Below are 21,585 nucleotides of genomic sequence, written 5' to 3'. Positions count from 1 at the left end.
TCCCTGCTCCCTATGACAAGCTGCCAGCTCTGGCCATTTGACAGATTTGAAACACCAGCCTTTCCTTATCAAAATACAAAAAGAAAAAAAAAATCATGTAACAGTTTCTCAGCAAGAAACCATTAGACAGATGTAATGATAATGGCAGCAAATATTCTTATAAATGAAATGCGAGCATTTAGGACCACATGTGGCGTTTAAAAGCAGCTAACACAAAAGGTAAGGAGAGTTGCCCCTGAATATACACTGGCTCAGATGTGGTAGAGCAATCCAATTGGCCCTCAAACAAACTGAATTGTGAATTTACAAGACAAACCCAGTATCCATTAGCTTAAAATTCAAATGACCCTCACAGAAAGCCCAGCTGTGGCAATAGGAGCTATTATTCTCGAAGTAAACTTCTCTCTTATGATCACCCACCAGCATCCAATCAGAGAAGCTACAGTCATACTTGTCCAAGTTATTTGCTTTCAAAACAGCCTGATCACATGGTTCATCCTCTAGATGCTTGAAGCCCATCGGAATAACCAAGTGAATGACAGTGTACAAGATTCATGTAAACAGACAAAGGAGCTCAGCTATTCAATTGTAATGGGCAAAATTAAGGTCTTTAACAGGCAAATGAGAAAGAAAAAAAAAACTACTTGAAAGTATAACCATTTTAAGGAGAGAAGGGATGGAGTTAACTAAAATATAAAAATGGGACGATTTATAAAACGTAGCCCTGGAAATCAATCCAACCAGTGGAGCACGTTTGTCATTAGTGGGTGATAAGAAAGAAATCATTGAAATTCAGGAAGCACATTGTTTAAATAAAAAACCATACCATAAAATATGTTCAGGTAACTTTTACCCAAATGCCTCCTAATTTAGAGGCAGGATATTTATCAAATGTTGTTTGGCAAGTTAGTAGTTTGAAACTCTGAATACATTTTCTCCCCCAAAAAATAATGTTATTACATGATAACTGGTTTCCCAAGATAGACCACAAGAATCTCCCAATATATAGTGTAATAATGTATAAATATAATAGTGAGATAATGGGGTAATACAAATTGTTTTGAAAAATAGAATCTTATTATCCTATATAGCAGTGCTTTTCAAATTGTGGGTCGTAACCCATGAAATCAATTTAGTGGGTCTTTATCGGTTCATTTTTTAATAGAATGAGAAGGAAAGAATAAAACTGCAAAGATCAGAGGATATCCCATGTCATAAGGAAAAGTATTATTCTGAAAACTTAATTTTGCTGTTACAGGTGTAAATAGCTATATGCATTCAGGATTGCAATGTAAAATATATTTCTTACCATGAATCACAGTCAAAACAGTTTGAATGTCTCTTAACAAGGTTTCCACAGGGTGCCTAGCACAAAGACAGCATTTAAGGTTTGTTGAATAAATGAATGACTGAATGAATTGGTGAACACGTTAAGCATGAATAAATAGAATGCTAGTTATACACTTCTCAGTCACAGCCCTGACACTGCAATAGGAAGCTTGCTCACTCCCGCATTTCCATACTGGCAGTGGGGACAGACAGTTGACCCAGCTGCAACTACCCTATAGGTGGCTCCCTTGGCTTGGGACAGGATCTCAGGCAGAGTAGGAGCTATAAAGAGAGAAGGATGGGAACAAGGATCCCACAGGTAAGTGGGACTGGACTCTAGGAACAGGGTTCTGGAGGAAAGAGGGAGAAGGTAAGACGAGGTCACCAGATTTAGCAAATAAAAATACAAGGTACCCAGTTAAATCTGGATTTCAGATAAACAATAAATAACGAAAAGGCAAAGAAAATCATGTACGCTGAGGGTTAGAAAAATCAATGTGATCCATCAGACATTTATTTGATGCAAAACTGTGTGCAAAATACATGCCAAGTACTAGAGAATTAAGAAATACATGGCTCCTGACACTGAAGAAGACACAGACACAAGCAACAGTCTCAATAATTAACATGTATTGACCACTATTCTAAGTGTTTTACAGGCATTAACTCGTTTAACACTCACCACCCTGAATGAAGCACTACTGTTACCCCTATTGAAGACGTAACTGGAGCATAGAGAAGTTCAAAGAGGAAGTTGTCCAAGGTCTCAGAAAAAAACACACACACACATAATATTCACTGGGCCTCTGATAGAGCCTGGATATCGTTCAAGATAGGTGGATCTAGAAGTGAGATTTGAGCTGAACCTTGAAGGAAGATACAACTTCAATAGGTGACTATTAGAGGAAGAATATTCTGGGCAGGGTAACAGCTTGGAGGTAAGAGAACATAATCAAGAAATGGGAGTAAAGTTGCTGGAATATTAGAAAAGTAGTGGTAGGAAGGAAAGATTAGACAAGTTAACCAGGCAGTGACCATACTGTGGAGGAAGTTTGCCCTGTTCAATCTGCATATATGGTGAACCACTAATGGAACTGGGGAAAATAGCTGGTGTGGTGGTGCATGCCTGTGGTCCCAGCTGCTCTAAAGATTGAGGCTTGAGGAACTCTCAAGTCCTAGAGGTTGAGTCCAGCCTGAACAACATAGCTGGATCCCATCAATAAATAAAACTAAAAAAAACTGGGATTTTTAGAGACAGGGTCTCACTATATCACCAGGCTGAAGTGCAGTAGTACAGTGACACTATCATAGCTCACTGCAACCTGGAGAACTCTTGGGCTCAAGCGATCTTCCTGCCTTGGTCTCCCAAGTAGCTAGGACTACAGGCACATGCCACTATGCCTAATTTTTTTTTTTTTTTTTTAGAGATAAGGTCTCACTATGTTGCACAGGCTGGCCTCAAACTTCTGGCCTGAAGCACTCTTCCTACCTTGTCCTCCCAAAATACTAGAATTGCAGGCATGAGCCACCATGCCAGAATTTAAACAAAAAAAGATTTAAGTATTTGTGGAAAGTAAATAGACTCCATGTTGAGTTCGGCTTTTAGAAAGATGATTTTGGTAATAGTACAAAAGATAGAGGGGATGAGACAAAAAATCAGAGGCTACAAAACTAGGTAAGTCAATACAGACAGCAGGCAAAGCACTGTGGCACCAGAATCCAGGATTTACCTTACAGTTCAGACACTTAGTAGGTGAGTGACCTTGGACAATTCATGTAATCGCTCTGAGCCTTGGTTTCTTCATTTCCAAAACAGGGATGACAATACCACTTACCTCACAGCATTATTGGGGTGATAAAACAAGCCAATACACAGAAATGCTCAATAAATAGAAGCTATCTGTAAATGGTCATGGCAACTGAACTTGAATCTGCCCTTAACAATTCAAGTTCAATCGGCCTTTGATTAAATATCTCTGGGAATAAGACATTTGTGCTATCCCGATATATTTGGCTCTGTGTCCCCACTCAAATCTCATCTCGAATGGTAAGCTCCACATGTCGAGGGAGGTTCCTGGTGGGAGGTAACTGGATCAAGGGGGTGGTTTCCCCCATGCTGTTCTCATGATAGTGAGTTCTCACAAGATCTGATGGTTTTATAAGGGGTTCTTCCCCCGTCTCTCTCTTTCCTGTCGCCTTTTGAAGCAGGTGCCTGCTTCCCCTTCACCTTCTGCCATGATTGTAAGTTTCCTGAGGCCTCCCAAGCCATGCAGAACTGTGAGTCAATTAGACCCTTTTTAAAAGTAATTACCCGGTCTTGGATAATTAATTTCTTTATAGCAGTGTGAAAACTGACTAATACACATCCCCATGGTAACACAGTGAGGGCAGTGAGAGAATGGGGGATTGTCTTTCCTTCTTCCAAAAAGAATATATCTAAGAATGCAGCTAAAAAACAAAAGGTAGGAAAAAAAAGGTGAAACAAAAAGCAAAACAAAACAAGCTCCAGAATACCAAGTAACTATAGTTGGAGAAGGTAAGTGAACTTTGAGATAAAACATACTTGTGTTTGCATCCTCTCTCTAGCATACATTACTAGAATGATCTTAAGCAAACTACTTAAGCTCTCTAAACCCTAATCTTCTCATCTGTAACACATGGTTGTTAACACCTATATCATAAGACTATGTGAAGGATAACTGCGATCATGTATAGTATGCCTTCAGAATAATGCCTGGCCCAAAGTAGGCAATAACTGATAATTATTATGTATTGTCACAGTTAGGCAGCAGTACAAGTGGAGATAGAAAACCACACAAAAACACATACAGTATACATGAGGTTGTCAGTTCTGGAGACCACATCCATGAATGGTGGCACAGAATTGAACATCCCTTTTCTACGTGTTCAGCCCAATGAATCTGTCTTCTTAAAGGTGTACCACCAGGTAAGATGATGAAGAATGACAGGGGTTTAAAAATGCAGATTTGTGGACTGGGGGAAGAGAGGCATAAAAGATGAAAAAGCAACAGCCTCTGACTGACTATATTATTTTCCCACCACTTCCTGTCCCGAAACTCAAACCCCATCACTGACTGCCATGCCAAAAGCTAATAAGGCACCATGAAAAGAAAGACTGGGGCTGGAGGGAGGGGGCAGGTTCATAATATTTCAGAGCTCCATGAGGGAGGAGTGGATGCCAGGGCCAGACATCTATCCATGCATTCAAGCACACAGGGAACTGCTAGATCTGAAACCACCTGCCTGCATGCTTCTGTCCTACGTTTCTAGACATCAGAATGATTGTGGAAGAATGATTGTGGCCTACTCTTTTTGTAGGTGCTCTGCCTTGGTGTGCCACAATCATTCTTCCAAATATCCAGCCCACTGCTCAGGACACTGCCATGGCCCTGGGGTAAACTTAAGATCCTTTGTTTTTTCTAGAAATTTAATTGTCCTCAATAACTTGGTGTGCAAACTTAAATACTTTACTAAGAAGAAACAAGGCAAGAGGGTAACAAAATGATCATTAAGACAATTTGTGTTTCCAGTGTGCATGCTCTGTCCCTAGCCTATGAAGATGGTGCAGCAGGGCACACACTGGAGCTGTTTTTCAACTACAGTGACTTTTTTGGCCCTGTTTTCTCTATAACCTGTCACTCACTCCCTCTTGTCAGACAACTGCAAACACACAAGAGGTCCCAGATTCAGTTCTCAGGGAGAATATCCTCTGTGCAAACCAAAGTGGCCCGAGTGGGAAGAAACTACATTATTATCCACATTCTAACCAAAATGAAACCAAAGGCCATTCATTAGAAAAACATCCATCTCTTCTCCTGATCTCTCCGAAATTAAAGGTAACCACAGTTAGAATTGAAGCATTTGGTGAAAATAAAAAGCTGCCTAAATTTTTCTCAAGTGTCCTAGCACTTTCACTTTTGGAAACGAATATTTAGAAAGGTTTAAGAATATCTTTCTTACACATTTCTCTCTCCCTCCTTCCCAAACGACTGCTTCGTCATTTATGAGCAAGAATGTGTTGAGGGGGCTATTGCCTGAGAAGCAAGCATCCTCAAAGCACATTCCTAAATCAGTTCATCTGTGGGCACTGTTTTTCCCCAAAGGTAGGAAAGGGAAGGTTACTTAGTTTGTCCAGCAACACTGATTAAGAATGATACCTAGGTGGGACGTGTTAGGTCAAGTCAGCCGACACTGAATCAATCCTTTGTAGAAAGACAGAGTGGGCAGATGCTACAAGCAGCTCCTACCTCTAGATGGGTGGAAAATAACACAGAGCAAGACATGAGGCATGACCAAGGACTGGGGGAATTCCCTTTCCTGGGAACTCTTCAAACACAAAAGCTACTCTTTTTTTAATTGTCTAAATATGTCTCTGGCTAGTTTTTATAGGCTGCCTCCTCTCTGGAATGACTGGGAGCCAATCCTTCTGAAAAATCAAGGTGGGGCATCTATTGGCCGGAGGATAAAAGGGGCAGGAATATACAACCAAATACATAACAAAAAGGCAGTATACACAACCAAAATCGCTTGGCACATTTGGTAATTTAAACACAAGTGAAGAGAAAGCCAAAGAGAAAAGCAACTTAAGGGAGCATCTCAGGTCTCCAGAGTGATCCCCAAATGCTACATACCACTTCACAGAGCAGCAAATGGGCAGTGATGTTGCACGCCAAAGGTGACAGCTCATTTTCACTGCAGGTCTGGAAAACTGAACTTTTCCAGGCTCTTCATTATTTCGTAGGTTTCAGGCTATCAACTGCCCAGGCCTTTCAGCCTGACTTCTCCCACCCCACTCTTGTTTCCCCAGTTCCTCCTTATCACCTACTATTGGGATCTCCTGCTTAAAGGCCATTTTGTCACAAAGCAGAGGTTATGGGTTGGGTCATTTGAGCTTCAAAATCTAAGGTATGTGACCATAAAATCTCAGAAGGTAAGAACAGTTACAGGTGCCAAAGGTGAGAAGAGACTCACTAGCAGCCAGAGAACATATGAAGAGTCTGGAACCAGAAGAGGTGCCTTGCTGAAGGACAAACTCCTGCGTTCACCAGAGAAGAGACCAAGTTGTGTTTCTCTGGCCAGTCAAGAAACTGCAGACAGGGAAGCCTAGGGCAGCTCCTGGAGTGGCTGGCCTGGAAAGTCATCAGGCTATGGTAACTGTGACTGAGAGAGGAGCGCAGTGCAACGCAGACTGCAGCACTGGTTAACCTGGCCAACCCCTGGGCACTCTCGGCCAGGACGGCGTGTCAGGCAGTCTCTAGAGCGAGGGCAGGGTAGAGAGACAAAGGACACTTTCTGTTCTCACTGTAGAGATAAGGAGGGCGGGGAAAGGTTGTACAGTATGAAACTCTCCCTACTGAGTGATCAATATAGGAAAGCCAGCCAGCCAGCCAGCCAGCCAGCCGCCTCCTAAATGACTCCGTGCGGAGATGCCTCACAGCAGCGGCATTGCCACCGCAGGCAGGTGTGAGCAATTAGATGAACCCGCCTTAGGAGTTGCCGTTTGTTCACCTGATTTGGCAAATCTCTTCTTAACCCTCCTCATCCCCAGTGTATCTCACTCACTCACAGAAGAAGACACAAGTTAACTTTAGTGGAGTTTGCCCTGTGCTGGAGATTGGGGGAGGGGAGCAGTTGGAGGAGGTAAGAAGGTGGAAACCTTTTGACTGGAAGATTTTTCTGTTTTTCAGACTAAAAGAAAAAAACAAAGTAGGCAGCAAAGAGGACTGCAGGATAATGCTCATTTTTAGACATCCCTGGCATTTTAGGTAAAGAGCAACTGGTAGAACTCAGCCAGATTGACAGAAAACTTGTTCACCTGTCAACTGGGGTGGGGGAAAAAAAAAAACAAAAAAGATTCACTGAGGTCCAGGCGCGAGAAACCCGGCTCCAGAGCTCCAGCTCTCCTCCTCGCCCTCCTCCCCTGCCCCGCCCCGCCCGCCCCGCCCGATGGCCAGGTAGGTGAGTCTGCACACGTGTCAACTTGCGGAGACCCCCAGGCCGGCCAGGGGTCTCTGAGGGGACACACCCTCCACCTACCTCAAACATGGGAGAGGCGCCCTTGCGTGGCAACGTGCAGCCCAGGAGCTCGGTGAGAAACTTTGCCATATACAAGCGGTGAGGCAGGGTCCCTCCCGATGCGCCGTTTCTGTCCTTTCCCCGCGCCAGAGCCCGAGCGCTGGGATCCTGCCCGCAGCTCGCCCGCCAGCCGGGGCCGTGGCTCGGGGGGCTGCCCCGCGGCGGCGGCGGAGGGGCCGGGCCGGGCGGGGAGAGCGCGGCGGCCGCCCGCCCCCGGCGTCCAGCGGTACGAGGGCGCACAGCCCCCTCCGCGGCCCGAGCGTCCGTTCTGCGGGAGCCGGGGCGCCGTCGCCGTGCTAGCCTTTCCCGCTGAATGTCACTATTACCATAGTAAAGGGAAGGGCCCCGCCGAGGGGGTGGCGGGAGGGCCAACCGCGCCGCAGGATGGGTGCCGCGTGTGGGCAAGGGCAGCCGGCGGGCGCAGCGCCTTGGCGCAGGGACCGGCCCGCCCCGCCCCTGGGCAGGGCCACTCGGGCAACACCGCCGGGCGGGAGCAGACTCCTTAAGCTCCGCGGGAGAGCGGGCGGCTGGGGCGGGGGAGGGTCTGTGGATGGGAGCCGCCGGGCTGACCCACTTCCCCAGTTTTCCCCTCGGCAGTACTCACGGAGGTGGAAAGGCAGCCGCCTCGCTCTGCAGACTGACCCGGGAGAGTCGCTGCTGCCAGACGCCAGCGGCCCGCAGGGGCTCCTGCACCGGCCGGCGCCGCCCCACCCTTCCTTTGGGAAAGGGGAAAGGCTCCCTAAGCCTCGGAGGAGGAACTCACCCTCCTCTTCTCACATTATCCCAAGCCAGTGAATGGGGCAGACCCAGGTAAGCCCCAAAAGGGGAAAGGTGACTGTAGGCACTAGGGCCTGGGCCGGATACGCTCCATGATCACAGCTCCCTCCCTGTCCTTGGCTCCGGCCGGGAGAGCCAAGGACCGGCATGGAGACTGGAACAGGTATGGCCCTGATGGCCCTGTTTTTCTTCTTTTTTTTTTTGAGATGGAGTCTCGTACTGTTGCCCGAGCTGGAGTGCAGCGGCGCGATCTCGGCTGACTGCAACCTTCGCCTCCCGGATTCAAGCGATTCTCCTGCCTCAGCCTCCTGAGTAGGTGGGATTACAGGCGCCTGCCACCACACCCAGCTAATGTCTTTTCATTAAAAAAGACTTTTAGAACCAGGCCTATACTGTGTATTTATTCTGCACCCCCATAGCTGTATATCTCAAGCTTTAACGTTCATAAGAATGATACGACCTATAGAGCTTGTTTAAAGTGAGAGGTCTTGGGCCCCCAACCCATGTTTCCGAATCAGCGATTCTGATTCTGATCCTGGACCATCTCAGGAGATTCCGATGTAGATGGTATCCAGGCTCTACTTTGAGAAACATGGCCCTACTATGTAAAAACTGCGGACATAAACTTTCAAGGACTGGGAAAACACTAGATTTGGTGACAGGCATGACCCTAGAGAAAGTTGTGTCAAATCACCTGATTTGATAGGCAAGGAAACAGAATTGGAAAAGTTTTCATTACTTCAAGTCATCCTGTATCAGTGACACCCAAGACAGGGAGTAGACACCCTATAAATGCTCGTTGGATGGGATGAATAGAAGATGGATGGTGATGAAGAGCTGAGTCCCAATTTCCTTAATTGCCATTCCAGAATTCTAGCTGGTGCAACAAATTCACTGTGAATTTAAGGGATAAAAGAGGAAGGAAAGATGTTAAACTAAATTAATTTGAATACATCATCTCAGTGCTTCTCAAACTTTTTCTGCTATCTGGTTTTATCTTCTGCATTCTAACCTACAAAATATTCAGGTTTGTTATAAAACAAAAAGACCTGCTCCCATGACTAAAACTAATGTTATTTTTATTCTGTGTTTTCCAGAACCCTACCACACCACCAGCTAACCCCCAGCAGCAAAATCAAGAAATGTGGCAGCGAGGTACCCCTGGGCTATACTAAAAAGGGAAGAGAGCTAATACGTAATCAGTACTATGAATGTCTCAGTCACCGCGTCACTAGGGTGAACATGGGCTCTGGGGACAGACTACCTCCATTTAAATCCCGTTTCTGATACTGCTATGAATTGAACATTTTCATCCCGTCCAAATTTCATGTTGAAATGTAATCCCCAATGCAACAGTATTGGAGGTGTGGCCTTTGGGAAGTGATTGATTTATGGGGGCTCCGCCCTCATGAATGAGATTGGGTGCCCTTATAAAATGGCTTGATGAAGGGAGTTCACCCCTGTTGTCCTGTCTTCTGCCATGTAAGGACGCAGCAGCATTTTTCCCCTCCAGAGGATATAGCATTCAAGGCACCATCATGGAAGAAGACAGCAGCCCTCATTAGATGCCAGCCTTGATCTTGGACTTCCCAGCCTCTAGAAATGTAAGAAATGAATGTCTGTTTTTATGAATTACTCAGTCTGTGGTATTCTGTTATAGCAGCACAAAATTGCCTAAGACATAATAAATGTGAAACTTAGAAAAGTGACTTTGCATCTCTGTACTTCAGTTTTCTCATCTGCAAAATGGGTTTAATAATAAAGGTACCTACCACATATGGTACATATTAGTTTTCTATTGCTATCATAACAAATTACCACAATTTAGCAGCTTAGAACAATGCCCATTTATTATCTCATAGATCTGTAGATTAGAAGTCTGGTGGGTTCATGTGGGTTCTGTGCCTAGAGTCTCACAAGGCTAAAACCAAGGGTAAAACCAACCAGGGTGGCCTCTCTCCTAGGGTTTCTTGGAAGAAGCCACTTCCAAACTCTTTCAGGTTGTTGGGAGAATCTAGCTCCTTGCAGCTGTAAGTCTGAGGTCCTTGTTTTCTTGCTGACTGTCAGCCAGAAGCCACTCTCTGCTTCTAGAGGCTTCCTGGACTCCTTATGTGGCCTCCTTCATCTTCAAGGAGAAACCGCATTAAGTGCTTCTCATGCTTCAAATCTCTCTGACTTCCTCTTTTGCCAACAGTCAGAGAAAACATCTACCATTTAAAGGCCTCGTGATTATATTGGGCCCACCTGGATAATATTTTAATTCTAAGGTCAGCTGATTAGTCACCTTAGTTACATCTTCAAAGTTGTTTTTGCCATGTACTATATAATCACAGAAGTAATTCCAGGGTGAAGATCATAAGAGCTACGTAGACTTCTGCTTACCACATGATTATTTTGAGGAATAAGTAAAAGTGTGTATTTAAAACATTTAGAACAGTGTTTTATTTTGTGATACAGATAATAAGAACTCAATAAAGATTAGCTATTTTATTTGTCTACACGTGGCATTTCATTTGATTGACACTACAGCTCTATTATTTTAAAGGGGAGAAACTGAGAATCAATCTAAGACCACACAGAGGGTTAATGGCAGAGCCAGGAATCAAACCTAGAACAGCCATCAATCAAGTCTGTGCTGAGCAGTAGGAGATAAGACAAAGGACAGATGATGTTCATTTGAGAAGGAGGGACTTGAGAAGGGGGGTGCAATAATGAGGAGCACGGGGAATATTTACAGGTAGTCACTTGCCGTATATGAATAATCTATGGTTTAGGCACAAGGGGGACTGTACTAAATACTAATTAATTTTTTTAAGTCTTTAGACTGACTTTGAGCACACTGCCTAGGAGTTAGCCCTGCTCTGCAAGGAGCAGCTATTATATATATGTGTGTGTGTGTGTGTGTGTGTGTGTGTATATGTATATAATGTAATACATATATATATTTAACTGAACCCGATTTTTACTGAGCAGATGCATTTTCTTGTGGCAACATTCATCTTAAGAGGCTATACATGACTTGCAATCTAGACTCATTCCTTGATGGCTTCTTTCTCCCCGTGCCCCCTCCTCTGTGATGTCTTGCATCTTGTAGAGGAAATAAACATGTCTGAAAGGCAGCAACCCACTGGCCCTGACTAAACAGCAAGAGCATTGCCCAGACTTTCTCCAGGGCATGCCCAGGCCTGAATCACTACCACGTCTATGTCTTCCTGTCATTGGTAGAGCAAGGACAGAAACCCAGGACAAAAAAGAAAAGAAAGGAAAGCCAACCAAAAAATAATCTTATCATCTGTGGTCTTTCCCCATTTAGGACTGTGACTGCAGTATTATTTACTAGAAGCGTTGTTCATATTCCTTCACCCAGTATTTCCATTTCTAGAATTTATCCTAAGAAAATAACGAGAGAATTACCCAAAGATTTTTGCATTTAAAATTGTTTCATGTCTGTAAGGGCAAGTGAGTGTCTTTTCTACTGACACAGTAACCACCATGGTTAAAAGACTGGGACTGAACTCAAGCTGCCTGGGCTTGAATTCTGGCTCTGCCAATTGCCAGCTGAGTGATCTTGGGCAAGTCACTTCAGTTCTAAGCTTCAATTGCCTCATCTGGAAAACAAGGATAATAATACCTCATAAGAACTTAACTAGGTAATACTATTACACTTATTTATTAGAATGATTATATTCATATAATTATTATACAAATACTAATAAAGGACCGGGTCCATACTACATAATAGTAATATGTTAACTCTTACTAGGGTGATGATTAATGATATATCCTTAGCTCATGGCCCAAAGCCTGGCACATGTTACTCAATAAAAACTGATTAAATAAATACATGGACAAACAGATGGCCAAACAAATGAACAGAGATACTTGTTACAGCATTATAAAGCTAAACTTTGTAAAGCATAAAAACAACAGGAGAGTGACTTAATATACTAAGGTACATATAATCAAAACCTAGTATGTTTTAAAAGAATAATTCATGACCTAGAAAATGCCTGTAGGTAATGTTGGTAGGGAGCAGCATACAGTATATGTAGCATATTCTAAATTTGTAAAATACTTACATGTATATGTATACATTAGGGTCAAAATGGAAGGAAATATACCAAAAGGCAATAATATTTCTCTGTGAGTGATGAAATTATGGATTATTTTTATTTTCTTCTTGATATATTCCTTAATTTACTAGATTCTCTGCAGTGAACTTGAGTGTAATACCAATTTAAATATTTTTTACAATCCCATAATTAAGAACTTAGACTTTTTTTAGTCATCACGTTAATCTTTATTGATTTAAGATCTTATCACTTTAATAAAACATTTAGGATGGACCAATTAACACAACTAAATCTACTGCACTGACACCCTCTTGAAGAAATCTCTGGTGTTTGTGAAAAAGTTCCATAAAACATCATCCAAAATTTGATTTTAAAGACACTCACCATTGCTGCTAAGAGCCAATAGTTATCAACAATAGCCTTAATAACTAGAAATGGGAAAGTCTTAAGAGGTGAGTGAAATCTATGTTTAAAACGTACTTATTTTCTCTTCTCATTTAGTTTACAAGAGAATGTAGAAGTTGAAGAATCAACCTTTGGAAATTGTCATTTGCCCAGAATGATTAATTCTGGGTAATTTATGCCTGTCAAGTCATAAAGAACACTACTTTCATTTACCCGGCTTCCTTTGTGGTTCTTAGAGGGAGATCCCATGTTACAGTTATTGTAAACTCTGTACTTCAGTATGGTCAGGAAATAGAGCAGTCCGATTAGCCAACTATTCTAATTAATTATCATCTCTGCAACATATGAATTACTATTTTTCAAAAAATTAGGCTGTCATAAATTGCAATTAACATTGAAGGTCTACTGAAGGTTTCATAATTATTTGATGATTCAGAAGGCACCTCAGTGTCTCTCAGGGTGTCAGGTTCACCAGCATAAAAATCATGTATCCCAGTAGGATGGATGAGGAAAGATGCTGGTTAATAGGAATTTTCAGTTGAGAGAAATGCAAGCAAGCCAGGTTTTACTATGTTTACAAGTTTGAATGAATGTCTATTGAGCTCTTTAAGCACCTCCTGAGAAAGGCACTCTATTGTGTGAGATGTTATAATTATTGTTCCACAGAAATACAATGGTAACATTCTGTTTTACAACAAAGAAAATTAGATTACAAGTTATCCTACAACTCTCCCTCCTCCCAGCTAAGATCACACACCGTATAGAGTTACAATGGTGCCAATTACAACAGCTTTTCATGCACTGTATGTTGCTCTGGCTTTTGATGATCTGAATGGATTTCATACCAAATAGCAGCTACTGACAGCTATCAAAACAATTTGGGGGAAAACAGTTTTGTCTTCTGTGTTCAAGTAATGCTATTGATTTAAATTTAATGTTTGCTTCATTTCTTTCTTGGTACAGTAAGCAAGCATGTGGTGTCTGTCTGGGCCCCCATTCTGCCTTAAAAGAATGTGGGTGGCAAAGCCTATGTATACCAGGCCTTTTCTATCACTAGCTGCTAGAAGCCAATATCCATTAAAAAGAGAGTGTTTTTAAGATCATTTCCTCCAATCCCCACTACATACACATTCATTCATTCATTCTCTGTCTCTCTGTCTGTCTGTCTTATATCCCAGTTTACAGTTGAAGAATCAGAGGCACAGAGAGGTTAAGTTTTTTGCCCAAGTTTACACAGCTGCTATACTGGTAAAGCAGGGGCCAGATTCTAAATCTCCTGATAGATAACACATGCTCTTTGCATTGAGTCATTGCCCCAGCACCATGCTGGACTGAGACTTTGACTGAAAAATGAACTTTTCTCTGAACAAGGTGGAAAATAAAAGAGAAAAGAAGGAAGGCAAAGACAGATGAAGGAAGGGAAAAGAACTCAGCATCATGGACTCGGGGTACCACTCCCACATCACAGCCAAGCTTACTCCTTTTATATAACAATTTGAGGTCCTGGCACAGTGAGCCACCTAAGTTTCCTTATTTGAAACACTATAATGGGACCCCCTGGAAGAACCTTTGCAGTTATCTTGAAACTGATGACCAGAGATTCTTTAATGAGCAAGCAGATATACCTAACCTTCCCACCCCTGCCCTGGCTGTCCTGGATGGGAAAGAGACATTCTCTAATATGGGAAAGATCCAAGACTCAGATCAGTCTAATCAGCTAATGGTCAGCACCAAAGGAGGTTAGGCTGTTTAAGGAGTTAAGTCATTCAGTGTGATGCCAGTTCCCTCCTAATCCAGCCCTGGAGGAAACTTGTATTATGACTCATAGGAGAGGCACAGCCTGGAGAAAATGAGCCCAGAGAAACTGGAGAACATTGAAAACTTACAATATTACAGATGTGATAATAGACTAAGAGAATAAGGCACCCCTCTCGTCAGTTTGGGACTTGATGTAAGAGTCACTGTGCTGTGGCAAAGGGTCTGGTTCACCTCGGTGATGGTGGGAATGCCTGGGCCAACACTAATGACAATGAGAAGACTGGTACTATGTGACAACAACAAAACTCACAGTGGCATCAAGGCTATGCCACCCCCTTAGGAACCACAGCTCAAGAGCGGAGAGCCAATGTTCACTTGGGCAGGAAGTAAAGCATCAATTTGGAGCCCTTGGAGCCGAGTGCACCAATGGGCAGCAGTGAGTAGGATCATAGCTAGATAGCAGGTAAGGAAGCATCAGAGCCAGGACTCTGCACTTCCGAGTGAGCAATGGTGGCTGCAGAGATCAAAGAGCTTAAAGGTCACAGGCAATGGAGCAGAGAGAGGGAGCCAGCTGCTGTAAAGCAGAGCTACAGCAGGTATAGTGCTGAACAGTGAGCCAGCCTGGGTCCTCTATGGGAAACACAGCCAGAAACCTAAGGATCAAAAATATCACCCAGAAGGGGCGTGAGGTAAATACCAATTTTATTTGCATTTCATTGCTTCCACCCCTTCTTGGACTGGCCCACCATCCTAACTGGTGTGGCCTGTGTCTGTGGAAGTTCACATGAGAGACAACTGGGACAAGTGAATGCACAGGCTCTTGGCTCTGGCCAGATCAGATCAACCCCATCCCCTAAACATTGGCTCAGTTCTCACTACCCACAGAGGTCCAGATCTGCTCTGTTTGATACTCGGTGAGATTAAAGAGTTCTAGACAAGGTCACCCCTTTGTCACCATTGATAGAGGGCTCTATCAGTCTCACAACAAATACAGGTCAAAAATGACTGGAGTCAGACCAAATCGAAACACCTGAGGGTGTTGGGGAGTGAGCAAGGATAATCCTGCACCAGCCTGAAAAGGAGAGACAGTTCCCACCCAACCACGTACCTCTATGAGTTCTATAGCAGCCACATATTTAAACCAAAGCTTTTTCTTTTATACTGTTTCTATTTTCTCGTTCTTTGGGACCTCTCAATTCTCCATGGGCAGAAGTGTGTTTCAGTCACTTTCCAGAGCCAAACAGAACAAGTCATGATCTGGAATCGACAGGTCCATTTTTCCCCATGCTTCATTTCTGTAGGATTATAATAACAGTAACAATAGCTAGCATGTTTTACTCTGTGGGAGGCACTGTGCTGAGCCCTCTACATATACTATTATGCATTATTACATTTGATCATGTCATCAACTCCTTTTGGTGATACCTTCATAATCCCTACTTTACAACTGAGGAAAATACAGCATGAGCTGCTGATTACCTTCCCAGGGTCACAGAGCTAGGAAGACATGGAGCCTGAATAGGCATCCAGGCAGTCCTCCATACCCACACCCTCACCTGGCATCCCATCATCCTTAGACTAGAAGAGCAGCAAGGGATCGGGCTCTCTCAGCCTCACCATAGAGTGAGAGGGGAATATGGAATGAGTTTAAAGAGGAAGCAATTTTAATTATGCACTGTCTAATGCAAAACAATGCCAATTTTGCTGACAGAATAAAAATGAGCAGACACAAAGAATTTTGATCCCTATGCCCTTAAGCCTGCACAAGAAAGTATTCCAAGTTTATTTTACTGTTGTCACCCCTGCCCACACTTGCTTGCTGAATAATGCTAGGAGAGTAGCAGTGGTATCCCCACCCAACTTTCATGTAAATTAAAGAGTTTTCCAAATTCTGCTACCAAATTTTTCTAACCTAAGTGAGATTTTAAGATAATAACTCAATTCAATTGACTCAGCTTATATTCCTCTCTTTAAGAGCTCAAGATCCCTCATGTCAATTACCTTTTAAGAAATGAGAAAGGGATTTTAGTTCAAAGACCCAATACCCAAATAATTCTAGTCGTACAATGAGCTACAGCTACTAGCATAGGCCCATCAACAGTCAAAAGATTTCTCTCGAAGGAGGAAGAAAAGCCAAAGTTTCATTCCTCAGGAAAACAGCACTCAGATTTAGCCTGGGAAGAATTCTCAGGTATCCATGGTCTAATTTGCAACCACTGGGAAAACCTGTCATTTAATCCCAATCACCTCATAGGCTCCATCACCAGATTTTATAGATGTTTATTTCAGGGATACACTCTGTAGGGACTAGATGGAGATTAAGAAAGGGGAAACCATTTATTTAAATATGCCAGGGGCATCAGAAAACAAAATGAGAGTAAATATAATTGCAGAAAGGGTGACCCTAGTAACCTATTCTGAAAGACAAAGAAAACACAAATGATCTAAATTAAAAGGCTTTGAAAAAAAAATGAAAAGAAAGGGAAAAAAATAAGCTCTTTGTGTTTGATTCTGGAAACATATATTATGCTCACACTGTGAGCTGGCGGGCAGATGGTTGAAGCTCATACAAGGAATATTAAATCTATTTGGAACCCTCTTGCCCTCCTGATACAACATTGCAGATGCCTAGAGGGCAAGACAATGAGCACACAAATGTCTACAAATCACTCAGACCCTGTCACTGACTGGGAAATCCTCCAAGCATCCCAGAGCACAGGGAGCTTGAGTGGTTTGCCCCATCCCTCACAGCAGGTCAAATAGAGGGTCAGAAGGGAAGGCCAAGCCTTATACACACACACACACACACACACACACACACAGAGCATCTCTTTATATTCAGGCTGCTTTCTGCCATTATAGCAAGATATGAAATGAAACGGCACAGGAAAAGCACCCAGTGTAGAGCCTGTTTGTGGGGTTCCATGTGTTTTTGCAATCTCTCCAGAGGAATAAAAATAGATAATTAGATTTCAAAGGCCAGGAGAAATAAAGAATCAACAAACTTTCACCCTGCCCAGTTGCTCTTCACTTTGTGTATTTTCCAGTGAGCAACACAGTGAAGCTTGCACACATGCCACTGATTCTGCCTGGGAAGATCAGGGCATGAGATGAAGAAAATTATTCCAAAATAACAGAAAAGATCATCTCACCCTGTCTAACCTGAGCATCTAAATGTCAGTGGCTTATAAATATTTGGAAAGCAAGACACTTTAAAGCCTGACTACTGCAAGTCCAGTTCACAAACCCCAACTCCCCAGGTGATTTGTCTGCTCATGAAAGCACTGCTCGAGGGCAATAATCTTCAAAGTGTGGTATGTGATCTATTACCATACGGAAAGGTATTGTTCAACTTCTATTTATTTTTATTTTTGTTTATTATTATCTTCAAGAAGAAATTCAGCTTCTCTGCAATTTGACATTTAGCTTGACAGTGGTACTTGTATAAACTTACAAATAAATATACATATGCTGCAAGTACAAATTTTTTTACTCAAATATTTTTTGAGTAAAAAAACTCAAATTTTTTTAGCTAATGGAATTTTCCATTAAACATGGGGATGGGCCAGGCGCGGTTCCTTACACCTGTAATCCCAGCACTTTGAGAGGCCGAGGCGGGCGGATCACGAGGTCAGGAGTTTGAGACAGGCCTGGCCAATATGGTGAAACCTCATCTCTACTAAAAATACAAAAAGTTAACCGGGCATGGTAGTGCACACCTGTAGTCCCAGCTACTCGGGAGGCTGAGACAGTAGAATTGCTTGAAACCGGGAGGCAGCAGTTGCAGTGAGCCAAGATCCATGCCACTGTACTCCAGCCTGGGTGACAGAGTGAGACTCTATCTCACAAAAATAAATAAATAAATAAATAAATAAATAAATAAATAAATAAATAATAATTGGGATGATACATCTCCTGGCTAAGCACTGATCTAATAAGGCCATCAACTCTCTGTCCAGGAAGCTTCTACTATCACATATTGACTAGATGTCCCAGCCTCTTCCAGTTTCCTTATAAATTTGTGCAATGGTACACAGCAGGTCCCTCTCCTGGAGTACTTCCCATGATACATCCAGATGTGCCTAGTCCAGCTTGCATCTCAGCTAGTCGGCCAGAGGACAGAGCACAAGAACACACGTACCATGATGACCCTTTTGCCTGTGCTTTTCCAATAAACCTTACTTTATACTCATGCCATGTGATACTAGTGTGTTCGGATCCTTTGCAAGACCCACATATAAACAATCATCCTCATAATTGACTCATGTCATTTGGAGCATGTACCATGAAGGAAAGCAGAGAAGAATCATGGAAAGTCATTCACAGTCTAGAGGGCGAGAAGGAGTCTATGAGGAAGTGACATTCGAGCGGGGACTTAAAGGATGACCATGACAGGAACATTCAGGCAACAAGTGAAAATGCCTATGTTGAGGAAGGAATGGGGAACTGATTAGCTTCTGAGTCATGGCTGGTGTAGTCGGTGCTGGTGAGAAAGAGAAAGGATAGCAGGAGGGAAGCTCAAGGGGAAAACAGGGTTCATATATTTGGGCTTATGTTAAGGGTTTTGCACTCATTACGTAAGACTCTTGAGGCTAGGGTGATGTCCTAGTTTGAGTTCATCCAAAAATAGACTATGAGACAAGGACTGAGTGCAAATACTTTACTTGGTAAGTAATCCAGGAAGCATGGTGAGTGTTGAAGAAGTAAGACAAGGAAGGAAGGTGAGCCAATAAGAGGGTCATTGATGAGTGCTGTGGGCAACTGGGTTTGGTCTGGAAGATTACATGAAACATGCCTCAGAATGTTCCCACTGGGAAGCAGGGGATACATATCCACCAACTCTCACTCTTCATTGTTTGAGAAATGTTTCTGCAGTGTTAACTCCCACCATGTATATCTGAAGAGGAGGGACCTATAGCCAAAGAACATCCTCACCATATGCAGGTAGCCACCCCATGTACAAGTAGGGTGAACAACCCATCTCCATTTGCCTAGGAATTCCACGATTTTAGTATGTAAAGTGCTCCATCCTGAGAACTCTTAAGTCCCAGGCATTGATTCTTCTGGGATGATTGTTCACTCTATTATAGGAACTAACTACAGGTGACCTCTGATGTAGGTCAAGAGGATATGAATGGGGCATTTTCAGCATCTACAAAATGGCATCAAAAGGCTCCACAATTACACCCTGTCTAGATCCTGAAATATCAATGACGTTTTGTTACCAGAGAGATAAAATCAATAACATAACTTATCAATGTACGAGAAGATTATAAAACTGGACATTAAAATTTCCAGAATGCAATATATGCTACTGCTTGTAATAGCATGTCTGTATTAGTTTCCTATTGCTGCTATTACGAATTTCTACAAACTTAAAACACTACAAATTTGTGATCTGATAGCTCTGGAGGTCAGAAATAAATCTAAAATGGGTCAGCAGGGCTATGTTCCTCATGTAGATTCTAAGGGAGAGAGAATTCCTTTCCTTGCCATTTCTGGTCTCTAGAGGCCTGAATTCCTTGGCTTGTGGCCCCACATCACTGCAAATTCTGCTTCAATAATCATATCTTCTCTGACTCTGACCTTCCTACCTTCTTCTTATAAAGACCCTTGTGAATACATGGGCCAACTAGAATAATCCAGGATAAGCTCACTATCTTAAGATCCTTAATTTAATCACATCTGCAAAGTCCCTTTTGACACATAAGGTGAAATATTTACAGGTTTCAGGGATTAGGACATTAATATCTTGGGGGAAGGCATCATTTTTCTGTCTACCATGATGTTCTTGATTCTAAGACACATTTAGTTGTGTATCAGTTTAGTAGATTTGAGGGGTGGGAACTACCACATTAAATGTGTGTTTTTAATGTGTACCCTGATTTTAGAAATGTTAAAATGTGGGAAAGTGCACATCGGGGAATAGAGGATCCATGATAATGCAACAAGCAAGGAGAGCTGCATGCTTTAGAGGCTCAGGTTCTACATTCTGAGCCTAAGGTGGAACAGGTATATACTCATCCAATTTATGGTTTTTGAATCTCTATAAAGTACCAGTACCTGGGGGTATAACAATAAGAGACACGGTGCCTGCCCTCATGGAGCTTCCTTTCTGGTGGGAGAGGCAGACAATGCACAGTTACACAGGACGGATGAGCACCATGAAGGAGAATGGAGCAGAGTCAGGAGGCTGAGGGTGTTATGGGGCAGGGAGGGGAGGAACTGGTGTACACAGAGCAGGTCAAGGAAAGTAGGTAAGGAGGTAATGCCTAAGCAGAGTCCTAAAGGAAAGCCTAGGAACAGGAGTTTAGACCAAGGGAAGCCTGTGCACATCGACTGTAAGGCAGAAAGCAGCTTGATGCTGGGACATTCATCAGCTCCATCCACAGGAAAAAGACTTTCCAACCACCACTGTCCCCATGCTGAAGCAGAATGCTCCTTCAGGAACATTAAACTGTAAAACTTTATAAATAATACATTTTTCTTCTCTTTTTCTTAAGATTGAGTGAGAGATGTGGGGGGACAAGAAGGTGAACAAACTTGGATGTGAGAAAATTATTTACTATAAAAACAATAGTAGAAACTACCATATTGTTCCTAATTTAAACTTAAGTGCCTACCCAAGATTTGCACCAAGGCAGGCCCAAAGGAGACATAATGCTCTCAACTTCCTGCTTCTATTTCCTTTAAATTGACTAGTTATTTTGCAAGTTTAATTGGGCGATTTTTTATTTTTTATTTCTGTTGGAACATAGTATGTATATATATTTATGGGGTACATGAGATGTTCTTATGCAGGAATGCAATGTGTAATAATCACATCATGGAGAATGGGGTATCCATCCCTTCAAGCATTTATCCTCAGTGTTACAAACCAATTCCACTCTTTTAGTTATTTTTAAATGTACAATTAAATTTTTATTGACTATAGTCACCCTGTTGTGCTATCAAATAGTAGGTCTTATTCTTTCTAAATATATTTTTGTACCCACTAACCATACCCATTGGCCAATTGTTTTTTAAAGCAAAGCTCTGGCAAGCATGTGACTCCTGTTTCTACTGTGAGTCAAGGGCCATGACCAATGTCTGTTGATTAAAACCCCATCAAAGGGAATAAGCACAAGTCTCAGTCCTTCTCAAGAGA

General features: G+C 42.6%; 1 protein-coding gene across 3 annotated transcripts in view; it reads right to left on the bottom strand.

The window, feature by feature from the left end:
- RASGEF1B (RasGEF domain family member 1B) overlaps window positions 1-7,828 on the bottom strand; it is a 613,701-nt gene extending 605,873 nt beyond the window's left edge. For all 3 annotated transcript variants that reach the window (XM_005554946.4, XM_005554947.4, XM_045392417.2), the window contains exon 1: window positions 7,387-7,828. In XM_005554946.4, the coding sequence (XP_005555003.1) occupies window positions 7,387-7,455 (69 nt within the window). In that variant the 5' untranslated portion in view covers window positions 7,456-7,828. The remainder of the gene's footprint in view (window positions 1-7,386) is intronic.
- Window positions 7,829-21,585: the final 13,757 nt, after the last annotated feature.

Source organism: Macaca fascicularis, chromosome 5 (assembly GCF_037993035.2).
Source record: "Macaca fascicularis isolate 582-1 chromosome 5, T2T-MFA8v1.1".
In the NCBI taxonomy this organism is placed as follows: domain Eukaryota; kingdom Metazoa; phylum Chordata; class Mammalia; order Primates; family Cercopithecidae; genus Macaca; species Macaca fascicularis.
Note: the sequence above shows the minus strand (reverse complement) of the source record. Positions and strands in the feature narration are given on the sequence as shown.